The sequence below is a fragment of the Anolis carolinensis genome, chromosome 2, assembly GCF_035594765.1.
Source record: "Anolis carolinensis isolate JA03-04 chromosome 2, rAnoCar3.1.pri, whole genome shotgun sequence".
NCBI classification, from domain to species: Eukaryota; Metazoa; Chordata; class Lepidosauria; order Squamata; family Dactyloidae; genus Anolis; species Anolis carolinensis.
Window position 1 is genome coordinate 4,548,386 of NC_085842.1, and position 16,130 is coordinate 4,564,515.

General features: G+C 38.9%; 1 protein-coding gene across 1 annotated transcript in view; it reads left to right on the forward strand.

The window, feature by feature from the left end:
* The window catches only part of LOC100566453 (uncharacterized), a 44,190-nt gene that overhangs the window by 10,690 nt on the left and 17,370 nt on the right, over window positions 1-16,130 (forward strand). Inside the window, exons 8-13 of the mRNA XM_003229000.4 lie at window positions 252-929; window positions 2,179-2,334; window positions 4,328-5,017; window positions 7,785-7,919; window positions 10,905-11,537; window positions 12,793-12,948. Coding sequence (XP_003229048.3) covers window positions 252-929; window positions 2,179-2,334; window positions 4,328-5,017; window positions 7,785-7,919; window positions 10,905-11,537; window positions 12,793-12,948 — 2,448 coding nt within the window. The remainder of the gene's footprint in view (window positions 1-251; window positions 930-2,178; window positions 2,335-4,327; window positions 5,018-7,784; window positions 7,920-10,904; window positions 11,538-12,792; window positions 12,949-16,130) is intronic.

Here is a 16,130-nt window from a genome sequence, read left to right on the forward strand (position 1 = left end):
ATATCTATGTAAAAATAAACTTTGCTTTTGTACTCTCATGAGATTGGATTTTCTGTCTCATTGTCTTCTGCGCTAGAACTCCTTTTTGAGATAAATTGTCTTACAATGTCAATTGAAAATGAAAAATTTTCCATTAAGAGACAATGTGAGAGGAGGCTCTGTGAGAGCGAAGCTGTTTATCTGCATGGGAAAGAAGCCTAGCGTGTAAGCAACTACACATCACTTTAAACTAAATTTTCTTTATTTTTCAGGCATCAGTCAGAAAACAGCACTTCAACAGGATTGCTACGAAAGACTACCTCCCTCTGGTACATCACATTACTGTTCACAAGACGTTTCAACATCATTTTGTAAAAAAGGATTAGTTAATATGATTCCCCAGCATTCCACTAGCAATTTCCTAGAATGCCCCCCTTCAGTGAGAACAGTCGGTGAAAAGGAAGGAAAGAATGAGGATAGACAACAAGAAGTCCACAAAAGGGGAAAAGGAAAAGATATTATGTGGAAACTGGACGAAATCCGCGATCTTTTAGATATCTGGGGACAGCAGAGATTCCAAGATGTCCTGCAGGTGATGCACATGAATATTGAGGTATTTGAGGAAATTGCCTCTGAAATGATGGCAAGAGGGCACGACAGGAACGCGGAGGAATGCAGGACAAGGGCCAAAATGATGCAACAAACGTTTAAGGAGGTCCTCGCCCATAATAACATTTCTGGAAATGCTCCAAGAATCTGCCCATTCTACAAAGAATTAGAAGTGATTTTGCTGAGAGATGCCGGCACAGAATCTCAAAGTTTGCCAATACGATGGGTGCAAGGAAACAAAGAAGGAGAAGCATCAGCCGTTCTGGAAGCTGAAGGAACATGCTGTCAGGAATCCATCGGACTGTCCCCATCATTACTTGATGCCCAGATTGCTACAGAAGGTATATGTGATGCAATTTAATCCAGAAAGCAATGGTATCTATATGAATTCTTGTATTTTTTTTAAATGTTATAGCATTTTCCATTACAAGTACAACAGAGTCTCACTTACCCAAGCTTTGCTTATCCAACATTCTGCCTTTTAGTAGTCCATGTTTTTGTAGTCAATTTTTAAAATATTTTGTGATGTTTTGGTGCTAAATTCATAAATGCAGTAATTACTACATAACATTACCATGTATTGAACTGCTTTTTCTGTCGATTTGTTGTAAAACATGATTTTTTTTGGTGCTTAATATGTAAAATCATAATGTAATTTGACGTTTAATAGGCTTTTCCTTAATCTTTCTTTATTTTCGCTTATCCAACATTCTACCGTCCTGTTTATGTTGAATAAGCGAGACTCTACTGTAGTATGTTTTAAAAACATATCCTCAGAATAACAAAACACCAGTTGGTGATAGGCTATCAACTCCTAATAATAATAATAATAATAATAATAATAACAACAACAACAACAACAACAACAATAGGTTTGGATCATTGATGTTGCCATCCCAGGTGACAGTCGCATTGATGAAAAACAACAGGAAAAACTCAGCCCCTATCAGGACCTCTAGATTGAACTTCAAAGACTGGCAGAAACCAGTGAAGGTGGTCCCGGTGGTGATGGGCACATTGGGTGCCGTGCCAAAAGATCTCAGCCGGCATTTGGAAACAATAGACATTGACAAAATCACGATCTGCCAACTGCAAAAGGCCACCATACTGGGATCTGCATGCATCATCCGAAAATACATCACACAGTCCTAGACACTTGGGAAGTGTTTGACTTGTGATTTTGTGATATGAAATCCAGCATATCTATCTTGTTTGCTGTGTCATACAATAAAATAATAATAACAATAACAATAATAATAACTTTATTTATATCTCGCCACCATCTCTCAGAGGGTCCCAGGGCGGCTCACAAAACACTCAAGGTGTGACACAAAATACAACAAGTACAAAACATAATTAGGCAATAAACAGTCAACACATAAGGTTTCATACGTGTGGTTATTCCTAATTGAAAGGAGGGAAATGATGTCTTTTAAATTTGATTTCTGTTTCCATTGTTACCTGTCAAACTAAAACAAGTTATTTTGTCACGTTATTCCCACATTTCAAGGGGCAAGTACTTAATCTAAGTTTGTTTTTTCATATCAAAATGCTCATAGGTGTATAACGAAGAGTTCTAATTTTCTGCAGAGGCAGCGGCTGAGGAGGAATTTGACATGAATATAGTCCTAGTGTCTCCAGCCCTTTCAGAATCTCCGCAATCCACACCCGTGCAAACACCTTTTGGAGAAGGCGAAAAGGCTGATGTAAGCCTTCCAGCAGATCCAGTTGGAAAACCAGAAGCAGGTAACTGTAAGGCATTTTACTTAAATTGTAGTCAAAAGTGTTCTTACGGAGAAATGTAAAGTAGTTTTATCTTCCGGTTAGAGTTTTACATGGTTTTGTTACAGAAATCATTTCAGAACATGTAGGAATAAACTCCCTTTGAAATCATGGAAGGCCCTGAGACTCTGGAAAACACTGGAAATAAAACCAAATTTAAGTCAACATATTAAGAAATGGAACAACTTGTTTATACTTTAACAAAGATTAACATCAGAGTACTATTACAGTAGAGTCTTACTTATCCAACCTTCACTTATCCAGCGTTACGTATTATCCAATGCAATTTCCATCTTGTCTCTTTGCATCAGCTGGAGGCTCCTCCCCGCAATAACATGCTATGCTAATTTTATATATATGTGTGTGTATATATATATATATATATATATATATATATATATACACACACACACACACACACACACACATATATATGTGTATATATATATATATATATATACACACACATATACACACAATATAATTTACAATAATATATAATTATAATATATTGTATATACATATAATATTCATAATATTATATTGTGATACGATATAATGTTAATAATACAATATAATATTAATTATATATTATATTTTACATGTAATATTTCTAATAATATTACAGTATATTGATACAGTACAATATAGTAATTTATTACCAGTATTGTATTATGCTAATATAATATTCCAAGTGTGTTTTAGCTTCCTCATTCCAGTGCCAAGTTTATGCTTTGACTTTTGGGATTTATTCTGCCTTGTGTTTTGGATTTGCAAATTTATTCCTGTATCTTGGATATCGTGGACTGTTGGTGATATTCTGAGGAATTATATTTTTATATTGTATTGTATTTTTATAAAGTATTGAATTATACTTTTATATTCTTTTTATTGCTTGGCTTTTATATATCCTTCAATATACTGCTTGTTGATATTACTCAACTTGTGTGGTGTTTAAAAGTCAGAGGGGTTCCAGCTCTGGGCTACAAGAGAGTTCATGGAAAAAACAGCAACTTCAATAGAAACTTTCTAGTAAACAGTTCCTCTGGAATATTAAACTCAAATATGGTCCATACATTTAATTCAGAATCCATCAGAAAATATGTCTGCTCCCAATCTTCATATCTTGTTCATGGAGACAAACATGGAAGACAAACTTGCCAGCATCAAATAATAATAATAATAATAATAATAATAATAATAATAATAATAATAATAATAATAATTATATGTCTTTTTAAGGCATTGAATAATTGCCATATGTAAGCCGCCTTGAGTTCCCTTCGGGATAGAGAAATAATAATAATAATAATAATAATAATAATAATAAAGCTTTATTTATATACCACCCTATCTCCTCAGGGGACTCAGGGCGGTTTCCAACATGATAAAAACAATACAATACACATAGTTAAAACAGAACCATAGAACAATTTTAAAATGATACAAGTAATAAACATAAATACACAACATACAATCCAACAATGAAAAATAAAACTAGTAACAATACTCCATTTACGGGTCAGTTATAGTGATATAACGGCGCTCCATGCAGTCATGCCGGCCACATGACCTTGGAGGTGTCTACGGACAACGCTGGCTCTTCGGCTTAGAAATGGAGATGAGAACCAACCCCCACAGTCAGAAATGACTGGACCTAAAGTCAGGGGAAACCTTTACCTTATAGTGATCCAGAGTTATTATGGAATAGCAGGGTATAAATAGGGTAAATAAATAAAATAATTTTAATAAGTTCTGATTTAACACAGATGTTGGGGTCACCTTTCAGAAACAAAATACACATTGAATTGTTCCTCTTTCCCACCAAAATTGTAAAATGTATTTCAAAAAGAAATTACGAAATGTTCTGTTGGCGGTTATTATGAAATTTCCTTAAAACCAGATCTAATGTGTTGGTTGGCATTATTTCCTTGCTTCCCTTTTCTTTGTTTTCCAGGCATCCATCAGAAAACAGCACTTGAACAGGATTGCTACGAAAGATCATCTCCCTCTGGTTCATCACATTACTGTTCACAAGACAATTCAACATCATTTTGTCCAAGAGGATTAGTTAATATGATTTCCCAGCGTTCCACTAACAACTTCCTAGAATGCCCCTCTTCAGTGAGAACAGTTGGAGAAAATGAAGGAAGCGATGAGGATAGACAACCAGAAGACAAAAGAAAGGGAAAGCTAAGAGGTAAAATATGGAGACTCGCTGAAACCCGTGCCCTTTTAGATATCTGGGGACAGCAGAACGTTCAAGACGCCCTGCAAGTGATGCATAGAAATCTTGAGGTATTTGAGGAAATTGCTGATGAAATGATGGCAAGAGGGCACGACAGGAACGCGGAGGAATGCAGGGCTAAGGTCAAAATGATGCGACTTAAGTTCAAAGAAGTCCTCGCCCATAACAAGAAATCTGGAAATGCTCCAAAAACATGCCTGTTCTACAAAGAATTAGAAGCTATTTTACTGAGAGATGCCAGCTCAGAGCCAGCGAGATTGTCTCAAAGTTTGCCAATACGTTGGGTGCAAGGAAGCAAAGGAGGAGAAGCACCAGCACTTCCAAAAGTGAAAGAAACATGGTCTCAGGAAATCATCGGACAGACCCCATCACGACTTGATGCCCAGATGGCCACAGAAGGTATATATGTGATAGAATTTAATCCAGAAAGTACTGTCTCTATGTGAATTCTTGTATTTTTTAAAACTCTGGCATTTTCCATTTATAGTCGTTTGTTTCAAGAACACATCTTGAAATATGTATTATATATAAATATTTATAATAATATTATACTGTAATAAAATACTAATAATAATACAATATAATAATATAAATTATATATTTATACATATAATTTATATATCAGGGCGGCTTATTTATGTAAGCTGCCCTGAGTCTCCTCGGGTGAGAAGGGCGGGGTAGAAATGTCATAGACAGAACGCCAGCAAGTAAAACAAAACTCAGTTTATTGAAGTTACAGAACTAAAAACGCCCGTAAGGAACAAAGAACAGGGCAAACACTTGACTTCAGTGTGCTAAATAACCAAAAAGCAGCTCAGTTTGAGCTTAAACAGTTCAAAGGGAAAAACCGGGTTAAACAGGAGTATAATCCGGATTAAATCAAAGAGTTTACTTCAGCTTGGCAAACAATGCAAACAAAAGAGAATCAACAGGAGTTGGAATGTAAACAAAAGACTGGCGGCAGATTCCTCTCTGCTACTCAGGAACAGCAGGGGAGTAAACCGGGCTTGTTTACTCCTTCCTGCAGCGAACGAGAGCGTGGTTGTAGTCAAGATTCAGGTTTAGGGTAACGGCAGTCAGCAGGGTCCCAATCCGGTCCAGAAGATCAAAAGCCAAGCGTAGTCGTCAAGGAATCCAAAGGTCACACCGATAGCCAGCAGAAGGGTTAATCCGGAATCGTAGTCAGTCAGTCCAGCGTCAATCCAGTGAAAGTAGATATTGCCCGTCAAAAAGACGACGGAGGTCCAAGCTATCAAGATTAAACACAAGTTGCACAGAGAAAAACCCCACACAGTTCCTCCCGCCGTCAATGCCCCGTCCTTGGTAAACTTATGTATCCAGTAATGAAACACACCCGTCTTCAGGAAATTCCCCAGCAAGAGCCCAAGCGTCCGTCCAGATTACCTTGCCCAACGCAATTAGACATTGGTCCCAAACCCCATTTTATCACAGTTCAAGCTCATCATCGCTGTCAGCTGCCATCCCAATTCCAGACGCCCCAACATCATCATCCTCATCAGAGCTTAAGCACCTTTGACTACGCCCCACAGCATCCCCAGCTGTGGATCCCGCTCCATCCCTCCAACCAGTCCATGGGTCTGATCCTGCAACCCGCCAATCACCTCCCATGCTTTCACTGCCTGCCTCCCCAACACCCAAATCCTCCCTCACACGAGTCCACTCCATATCATCCTCCTCCGAGCTGGCCATCTCCTCCTCCAAACCCTGAGAAAAACCCTCAAATGAGTCCTCATCTGTCGGCTCTGCAAACAAATCCCGGAGCCGTTTCCTTTCACGCTCCTCGAGAGTGTCTGACTCTCGAGGAGTCTTACGACCCCTTCTTTCATTACCGGAGCCCGAAGGCTCAACCATAACAAGAAATGTTGTAAATAAATAAATAAAATAAATATTTATATTACATGTAATATTACTAATAATATTACCGTATAGTGATAAGTACAATATACAGTAGAGTCTCACTTATCCATCATTCGCTTATCCAACGTTCTGGATTATCCAATGCTTTTTTGTAGTCAGTGTTTTCAATACATCGTGATATTTTGGTGCCAAGTTCGTAAATACAGTAATTTTCTACATAGCATTACTGTGTATTGAACTACTTTTTCTGTCAAATTTGTGGTATAACATGATGTTTTGGTGCTTAATTTGTAAAAGCATAACCTAATTTGATGTTTAATAGGCTTTTCCTTAATCCCTCCTTATTATCCAACATATTCGCTTATCCAACGTTCTGCCGGCCCCTTTATGTTGGATAAGTGAGACTCTACTGTACTAATAATACTATATAATAACATTAATTATATATTTATATTACATGTAATATTACTAATAATATTACCGTATATTGATATAGTACAATATAATAATATATAATGCTAATATTGTGCTATGCTAATAATATAATATATTGTATGTACATATAATTTGTAAGCCACTCTGAGTCCCCTTCAGGTTGAGAAGGCGGGATATAAGTGTATGAAATGATAAATAAATAAATAAATAAATAAACACCAGTAAGTCATCACCAGCCAGCTAATTAAAAGTCCCCATATCTGTGGTTATACACATTCCTAATTTAAGGTGTGTGTGTTGGGGGGAAGTAAGTCTTTTAAATTTGATTTCTGTTTCTGTGTTTTCCTGTGAAAACAAAAAAAGGTATTTTATCCCTTGACCGCGAGACCAAAATAAAAAAAGTTATTTTATCTCTTGACCGTGAGACATGTCAGGAAAATCAGCTCTAGATGATTAAATAATGTTTTTCTGTGGGCGAGGAGATAGCGACTACTGGATGGCATATGTTCTGTATCAAAAAAACTAGAGCTGATGTGGTCTATCCAATGCCATTTTCTGATTAAGCACCTCAAATAACCAAACCGAATCTAAAGTTGACCAAAAACTGATTCATAACCCTTTTGGTACTAACATTGGAGAGTGGTCCCTGGTCAAAGTGGTCCCTGGTCAAGTGATTCCTGGTCAAAAAATGTTTTAATCTGCTTTAATCCCACATATAAAGGGGCAAGTACTTAACACTTAATTTGCACCTGGGCAGATAACGTATCGCACCTAGGCAAGTATTTCTTTTATTGTTTACTTTTTGAACTAAAATACACAGAGATGTATAACTAAGAGTTCTATTATTTTGTAGATGCAAGGACAAGAGAGGAATTTGACGTGAATAGAGTCCTGGTTTCTCCAGGCCTTACTGAACTTCCACAATCCACACTACTGCGACCTTCTTTTGGAGGACGTGAAAAGAGTGGTTCTGGAGAACCAGAAGCAGGTAACCGTAAAACATTTTATGTAAACTGTAGTCAAAACTGTTCTTACCAAGAAATGTCAAGTAGTTTTTCTCCTGTTAGAATTTCAGATCGTTTTGTTACTGAAGTCATTGAAAAACAGGGAGAAATAGCAGCTTGGGGCTCTGATTGGTTCTGCGAATAGAGCCATCAAAAGACTGGATAGACTGGAAGATATCTTGAATAGAATCTAAAGCAAATTGGAAAATCTAGTTTATAAATTGGAACATTTGAAGATAACAAAGAGGGAGGTGATGAAGGAATCAAGTGAAGTGTAGATACAGTAGAGTCTTACTTATCCAAGCTAAACGGGGCGGCAGAACCTTGGATAAGCAAATATCTTGGATAATAAGGAAAAGCCTATTAAACATCAAATTAGGTTATGATTTTACAAATTAAGCACCAAAACATCATGTTATACAACAAATTTGACAGAAAAAGTAGTTCAATACGCAGTAATGTTATGTTGTAATTACTGTATTTACGAATTTAGCACCAAAATATCACGATATATTGAAAACATGGAGTACAAAAATGCATTGGATAATCCAGAAGTCTTGGATAAGTGAGACTACTGTAACAGTAACTCACATATAAGAAGCTTTGGACAATAGATGGATTAGCACCCTTTAATTAGAGATGCAAAACTGCAATCCGGGAAACCAGCTTGAAAGCACCTGGATAAGAATCAAGGGAATTGAGACTCAAAAAGATCTTTCGTGGCTATCTACTACAGACCTCCGATATAGCCTTCTGTGAACAGTTGACCGTACAGGCACAAAGAAGAGATATAATAGTCATGGGCAATTTCAACTATCCCAATATCTGTGTTGTCGAAGGCTTTCATGGCTGGGATCACAGGGTTGTTGTATGTTTTCCGGGCTGTATGGCCATGTTCCAGACACATTCTCTCCTGATGTTTCGCCCACATCTATGGCAGGCATCCTCAGAGGTTGTGAGGTATGGAGAAACTAAGCAAGGAAGGTTTATATATATCTGTGGAAAGTCCAGGATGAGAGAAGAACTCTTTTCAGTTGGAGGCCAGTGTGAATGTTGTAGTTAATCACCCCAATTAGCATTGAATAGCTTCATCTCCTGGCTTCTTCCTGCCTGGGGGCATCCTTTGTTCAGAGTCATTAGCTGCCCCTGGTTGATTCATGTCTGGAACTCCTCTGTTTTCAGAGTGTTGCTTCTTATTTAGTGTTCTGATTTTTGAGTTTTTTTAATACTGGTAGCCAGATTTTGTTCATTTTCATGGTTTCCTCCTTTCTGTTGAAGTTGTCCACATGCTTGTGGATTTCAATGGCTTCTCTGTGTAGTCAGACATGATAGTTGTGAGAGTGGTCCAGCATTTCTGTGTTCTCAAATAATATCCTGTGTCCAGGTTGGTTCATCAAATGCTCTGCTATGGCTGATTTCTCTGGTTGAGTTAGTCTGCAGTGCCTTTTATGTTCTTTGACTCGTGTTTGGGCGCTGCATTTAGTGGTCCCTCTGTAGACTTGTCCACGGCTGCATGGTATACGGTAGACTCCTGCAGAGGAGAGAGGATCCCTCTTGTCCTTCGCTGACATTCCTTGCTTAGTTTCTCCATACCTCGCAACCTCTGAGGATGCCTGCCATAGATGTGTTTGTTTTTAATTCTCTGATTTTATTTCTTGGATTTTAATGTATTTATTATTTATTTTGTGAATCGTTGGAATGTTTTTGGTCAAATGTCTTGTGTTGTTGTTTTCGGGCTTGTCCCTGTTGTAAGCCGCCCCGAGTCCCTTCGGGGAGATGGGGCGGGATATAAAAATAAAGTTTATTATTATTATTATTATGTGGGCGAATACAGCTATATGCACAGATGTCTATTATATACAGCAAAAAGGAAAAAAGGAAAAGTATGGTATATATTGTACTTTAAAGTAAGTTATAGTTCTATATTTCCTCAAGTGATATAATCACATATATTATGACTGTAATATCAATTTATATATTCCAACTGTACAGATAAGTACATATTTCAATGTCCAATTTTAACAAATATAATCTTGATAGTGTTCTCAAGGTTTGTAGTACTCTTCTTTAAATTCAATCATTCAAAGTAAATCAAAGTTCCATGTCAATAGTAACTCATTTAAAGTAAATTAAAGTTCCATGTCAATAGCAACAAAGTTCCATGTCAGTAGTAACGACTGGTCTCCCGGGTATGCATCCAGTTTCGGTGACCTTCTTCAGGTAGACCTTCTTCAGGTAATCCTGGAGTTCCTTCTGTTTGCTGCTCTGCTGTCTTATTTCTTTTCATAGAATTAAATGTAAATTGAGTCAAAATAATACAAACCATACTAGAAATAATACAAACCATACTAAAAATAGACATGTATAATACACCCTGAAACATCAGGAGAGAATACTTCTGGAACATGGCCATACAGCCCGGAAAACATAAAACAACCCTATCCCGATATCTGCTGGAGAACAAGCCCTATGAGGAGCAGCTTAAAGAGCTGGGCATGTTTAGCTTGCAGAAGAGAAGGCTGAGAGGAGACATGGTGGCCATGTATAAATATGTGTGGAGAAGTCATAGGGAGGAGGGAGCAAGCTTGTTTTCTGCTGCCCTGCAGACTAGGACACGGAACAATGGCTTCAAACTACAGGAAAGGAGATTCCACCTGAACACTAGGAAGAACTTCCTCACTGTGAGAGAGAGCTGTTCAGCATTGGAACTCTCTGCATCGGAGTTAGTGGAGGCTCCTTCTTTGGAGGCTTTTAAGCAGAGGCTGGATGGCCATCTGTCGGGGGTGCTTTGAATGCAGTTTTCCTGCTTCTTGGCTGAATAGGGTTGGACTGGATGACCCATGAGGTCTCTTCCCACTCTAGGATTCTATGTCTCTAATGAGAGTAGAGGTGGCCGAAGAGTATAATACGTTGATTAGCAGTTCTTTCTTGCAGAAGTCTACATTGCTTCCCTTTCCTTTGTTTTCCAGGTATCAATCAGAAAACTTCACAAGACGTTGCAACATCATTTTGTAAAAGAGGAGTAGTTAAAATATTTTCCCAGCATTCTGCTAGCCGTTTCCTAGAACGCCCTCCTTCGGTGAGAGCAGCCGGAGAAAAGGAAGGAAAGGATGAAGATAGACAACGAGGAGTCCAAAAAAAGGGAAGGAGAAGAGGTAGAATGTGGAGACTACCCGAAACCTGTGACCTTCTAGATATCTGGGGACAGCAGAACTTTCAAGACGCCCTGCACGTGATGCACAGGAATATTGAGGTATTTGAGGAAATTGCCATTGAAATGCGGGCAAGAGGGCACAACAGGAACGCGGAGGAATGCAGGGCCAAGGCCAAAATGATGCGGCTTAAATTTAAGGAGGTTTTCGACCACAACCAGACACCTGGAAATACTCCAAAAACTTGCTCGTTCTACAAAGAATTGGAAGTTATTTTGCGTAGAGATGCCAGCACAGAGCCAGCAATATTGTCTCAGAGTTTGCCAGTACGTTGGGTGCAAGGAAACAAAGAAGGAGATGCATCAGCAGTTCTGGAAGTTGAAGAAACAAGCTCACAGGAATCCATTGGATTGACCCCATCACTACTTGATGCTCAGGTGGACACAGAAGGTATATGTGATAGAATTTAAACAAGAAAGTAATTTTCTTAATGTGAATTCTCATATCATTTTTAAAAAAACTTATGCCATTTTCCATTACAAGTAGTAAGTTTGTTGTCGGAGGCTTTCATGGTCGAGATCACAGGGTTGTTATGTGTTTTCCGGGCTGTATGGCCATATTCCAGAAGTATTCTCTCCTGACGTTTCACCCACATCTATGGCAGGCATCCTCAGAGGTTGTGAGGTATGGAGAAACTAAGCAAGGAAGCCATTGAAATCCACAAGCATGTGGACAATTTCAACAGAAAGGAGGAAACCATGAAAATGAACAACATCTGGCTACCAGTATTAAAAGACTACAAAATCAGAACAGTAAATAAGGAGCAGCACTCCAAAAACAGAAGAATTCCAGACAGGAATCAATCAGAGGCAGCTAAAGACTCTGAACAAAGGATTCCCCTAGGCCAGGATGTAAGGCTGGGAAGGCCATTTATTGCTGATGAAGGTGATTAACTACAACATTTACACTGGCCTCCAACAGACAAGAGTTCTTCTCCCACCCTGGACTTTCCACAGATATATAAACCACAGATATATAAACCTCACAACCTCTGAGGATGCCTGCCATAGATGTGGGCGAAACGTCAGGAGAGAATACTTCTAGAACATGGCCATACAGCCCGGAAAACATACAACAACCCTGTGATCCCGGCCATGAAAGCCTTCGACAACACAAACCTTCTTTAATTAGTTTCTCCATTCCTCACAACCTCTGAGGATGCCTGCCATAGATGTGGGTGCAACGTCAGGAGATAATGCTTCTGGAACATGGCCATACAGCCCGGAAAACATACAACAACCCACAAGTAGTAAGTTTCAAAAACAAATCCCCAGAATACCAAAACACCAGTTGGTGATATGTTATCAACTCCATTACACATAGATCTTTCTTCAAGAACATATCCTTAGAACTGCAGACACCAGTAAGTTATAAGTTGCCAGCTGATTATAAGGTCCCATACCTATGGTTACACTCATTCCTAATGTAAAGGGGAGGGGGGGGGGGAATTCAATCCTTTAAATTTGATTTCAATTTCCATGTTTTCCTGTGAGAATACAGAAAAGGTATTTTATCTCTTTAATCACATATTTAAAGGGGCAAGTACTTACACTAATTTGAACCTGGGCAAATATTTATTGTAATTTTTTACTTTTTGAACCACAATACACAGAGATGTAGAACTAAGAGTTCCATTGTTTTGTAGAGGCGATGACAAAAGAGGAATTTGATGTGAATAGAGTCCTGGTGTCTCCAGGACTTACTGAATCTCCACAATCTACTCCACTGCGACCTTCTTTTGGAGGACATGAAAAGAGTGGTGTCAGCCTTCCAGCACATTCACTTGGAGAACCAGAAGCAGGTACCACAATTCATTTAAACTGCAGTCAAAACTCTTCTTACTGAGAAATGTCAAGCAGTGTTTTCTTCCAATTATAATTTCAAATTTTGAAGTCATTAAAAACAGGTAGGAATGACAGCTTGGGGCTCTGACTGGATCTGTGAATAAAGCCAACAAAAGACTGGATAGACTGGAAGATATCTTGAACAGGGTCTAAACAGTGGATACCAAACTGGAAAATTGAGTTTATAAATTGGAACAGTTGAAGATAACACAATGGGAGGTGCTGGGCCCATAACCATTGTCAGGTTTATTTTCCAGCCAAAGCTCTGATGCTTATGTTATTAATAAACTGTCTGCAAAAGATTTCTGTTTCAACTGAACGGCCTTATCAGCTTATTAATTCAGGGCCAGCCTACGGCGGTGACATAGTCTCTTAGTCCCCTCAGCGAAATAGGGTGGAATGCAAATAAAGTATTCATCCTGTAAAAATGGATGACAAGAAAACTCTAATTCGGAGAGACTTTGGATAGACCACAAGTGTTTTTGACAAAAAACTTCAGGAATTCATAAAGAATTAGAAAAAGATGGCTACAATAGGATTTGTTGACCAAAAATATGATTACTGCCCCATATATGCATTTTGCAGTAACTGTGTAACCCACATTTAAGAAACTTTTGGACAATAGATGGGTTAGCACCCTTTATTTAGATTTAGAATGTTTATATAGAAATACACATTTGTATTACTTATTTACCCCACACTTAAGAGATTTTGGAAAATCATGAGTTAACACCCCTTAAATAGATTAGGAATGCTTACATAAAAATACCTAAGCTTTATGTAGTGACAATATATTCTTCAAAGTGGTTTTGAAGTGCTTTAAAGCCTTGAACTAGAGCAGTATGGGTGTCCATTCAGAGGAGAACTGTTTCTCTTAATCATAATGACACCGTTCATAATTAAACTCCTAGGCAGAAAAGGGGCTTGAGGCTTGACCACAACCTACGGGATTGGGTTTGATGCAATACTGGAGTCCAGAAATGCACAACAATGTTGGATAATGATAACAAGGTAGATTTAAGATATAGATTGGTTTTGAAAGCATAAATATCCTTCCTTGCATCTTAATAGCGATAGAAACTACACTACCCTCAGTTGAATGAATCTTAACTTTATTTGTTCTTTGTTTTACATGTATATGTCTCTAATTTCAACATGAGAGTAGAGGTGAAAGAAGAGTATGATATGTTCATTAGCATTACTTTCTTGCTGAAGTCTACAAAGATCCACAGCCAGGCTCTTAACTGGGGCCAACTAAAGGGAACGTACTACACCCCTATTAAAACAGCTCCACTGGCTGCCGATAGGTTGCCGGGCCCAATTCAAGGTGCAGGTAATGACCTACAAAGCTCTAAACGGTTCGGGCCGCTCCTATCTCTGCGACTGTCTCTCCCCTACGTACCAGCGTGGAATCTTATATCTTCTGGGAAGGTCCTCCTCTCGCTCCCACTACCACCCCGAGCATGTCTGGTGGGGACAAGGGAGAGGACTTCTCGGGGTGGCCCCCCGCCTCTGGAACGCTCTCCCCAAGAAGATAAGGCAAGCCCCTTCAGTATCCTCCTTCTGCAAGGACTTGAAAACCTGGTGGTTCCAACAAGCTTTTGGCTAGCTCCAGATCCTACCCTAGCCACTGGTTAGGATCCTGCTTGCACTTTACCCACTTTCCTGGCCCTGTGATACATCGCTGCACTAGTTTAAACCTTGGAGCTGCTTAACAGGCCTTAAGATTGAGAGGCACTGTCGCAACTCAGGTTAGCTTCACCTTGCTATATACACCAAACTGCACACAGGTTGAAGTCTTTTTAGTTTATTAGAAAATATAAGATAAAAGGTTCTTTAAAAGCAAAAGTAAAGTTCCAAACAATGGTTACAAAATAAAGCCATAGAGAATAAATCCAGAAATCAGAGGAATAAACAAGGTCCCAAAAGAGCATGACAAAGTCCCAAGAACATGAATGCAAAAGCTGCAAGGTAATCCAGGAAAACGAGAGCTTGCTTCTTGGTTGAAGGAAAGTTGCTTTGACAAGGGTTTGTCTTTAAACATATTGCTTTAATACCCTTTGCAAAGCATGAAAGCATTTCTTTGGCCTCTAGCCTTCCTCTTGTTTGCAATTCTCACACTCCTCCGAACCCTGAATTCCAAATGGTCAGCTCGATCTAAGGAACCTGTCTCGTCAAGGTCAGCCTGCTCGTTAGTTTGCTGAGCCTCATTTTCAGACTGAGAACTGTCCTCCTTTTCCAAGTCCATTTGCACCTGGCTAGTTTCAGTATCAAAAACATCATTCCTTGCTGTGGGAAAATGAACTAGCACTTCCTGTTTCTCATCTTCTACAACAGGGACATTTTGAACCTGATTGTGAACCTGAATCCCATCATCCTCATCAGAGTCAATTTGAGGTTCCAGCTGAGTCACAACAGGCGCAGATTTCATCCTGGCCACTAGTTTGCACTTTATCCAACCCCATCTCTATGCTACTTCATTGCATTTGCTCTGGCCCAGCCAATGGAAACTTGTCCATTGGTGGTTGAATTTGTTGGATTTTTGGATGTGTGTATATGAAATGTAAATCATGTGTTTCTGCTGTTTTGCAAGTGTGTGTTTCAGCAATGAAACAGTTAACAGCAGGCCAGTTTGATTGACAGCCTGCTGTGACCTATGAGACATGATTGGAGGTCGGAACTTCCTTCGGACTAAGGAATGTGCTTTCTTATCAGTTGAGCTGCGTTTTGCTGTGCCGAGAGGCAAAAGAAAAAATGCCAGCTTCGAGCGATGGCTTTTGCTGCATTTGTAAATATGATTTGTAAATACTGAATAAATGTTTGAACTTCAGACTGCAGATGTCTTTGAGTCTGACATTGGAGAGGAATTGGTGAGGGCAGAAGGTTCACCAATTCATCAGGGTGCTGATCTGGAGAAGATGATCGATGGTGTTTGAAGAAACCCACCCAACACGCACCCTGACCCCTGGCTATGTATTCTGACAGAATTTTACCCAGTGGATCAGCAATTGAATGTGGCTGAATTTTTGCATGGGTGTGTTATGCTAATAGTAATTATATTAATGTTTTAACATGGTTGCGCTGTATGTTCTGTGTTTGGTAATTGAATGCTTTACCAATGTTGGAAACTATCCTGAGT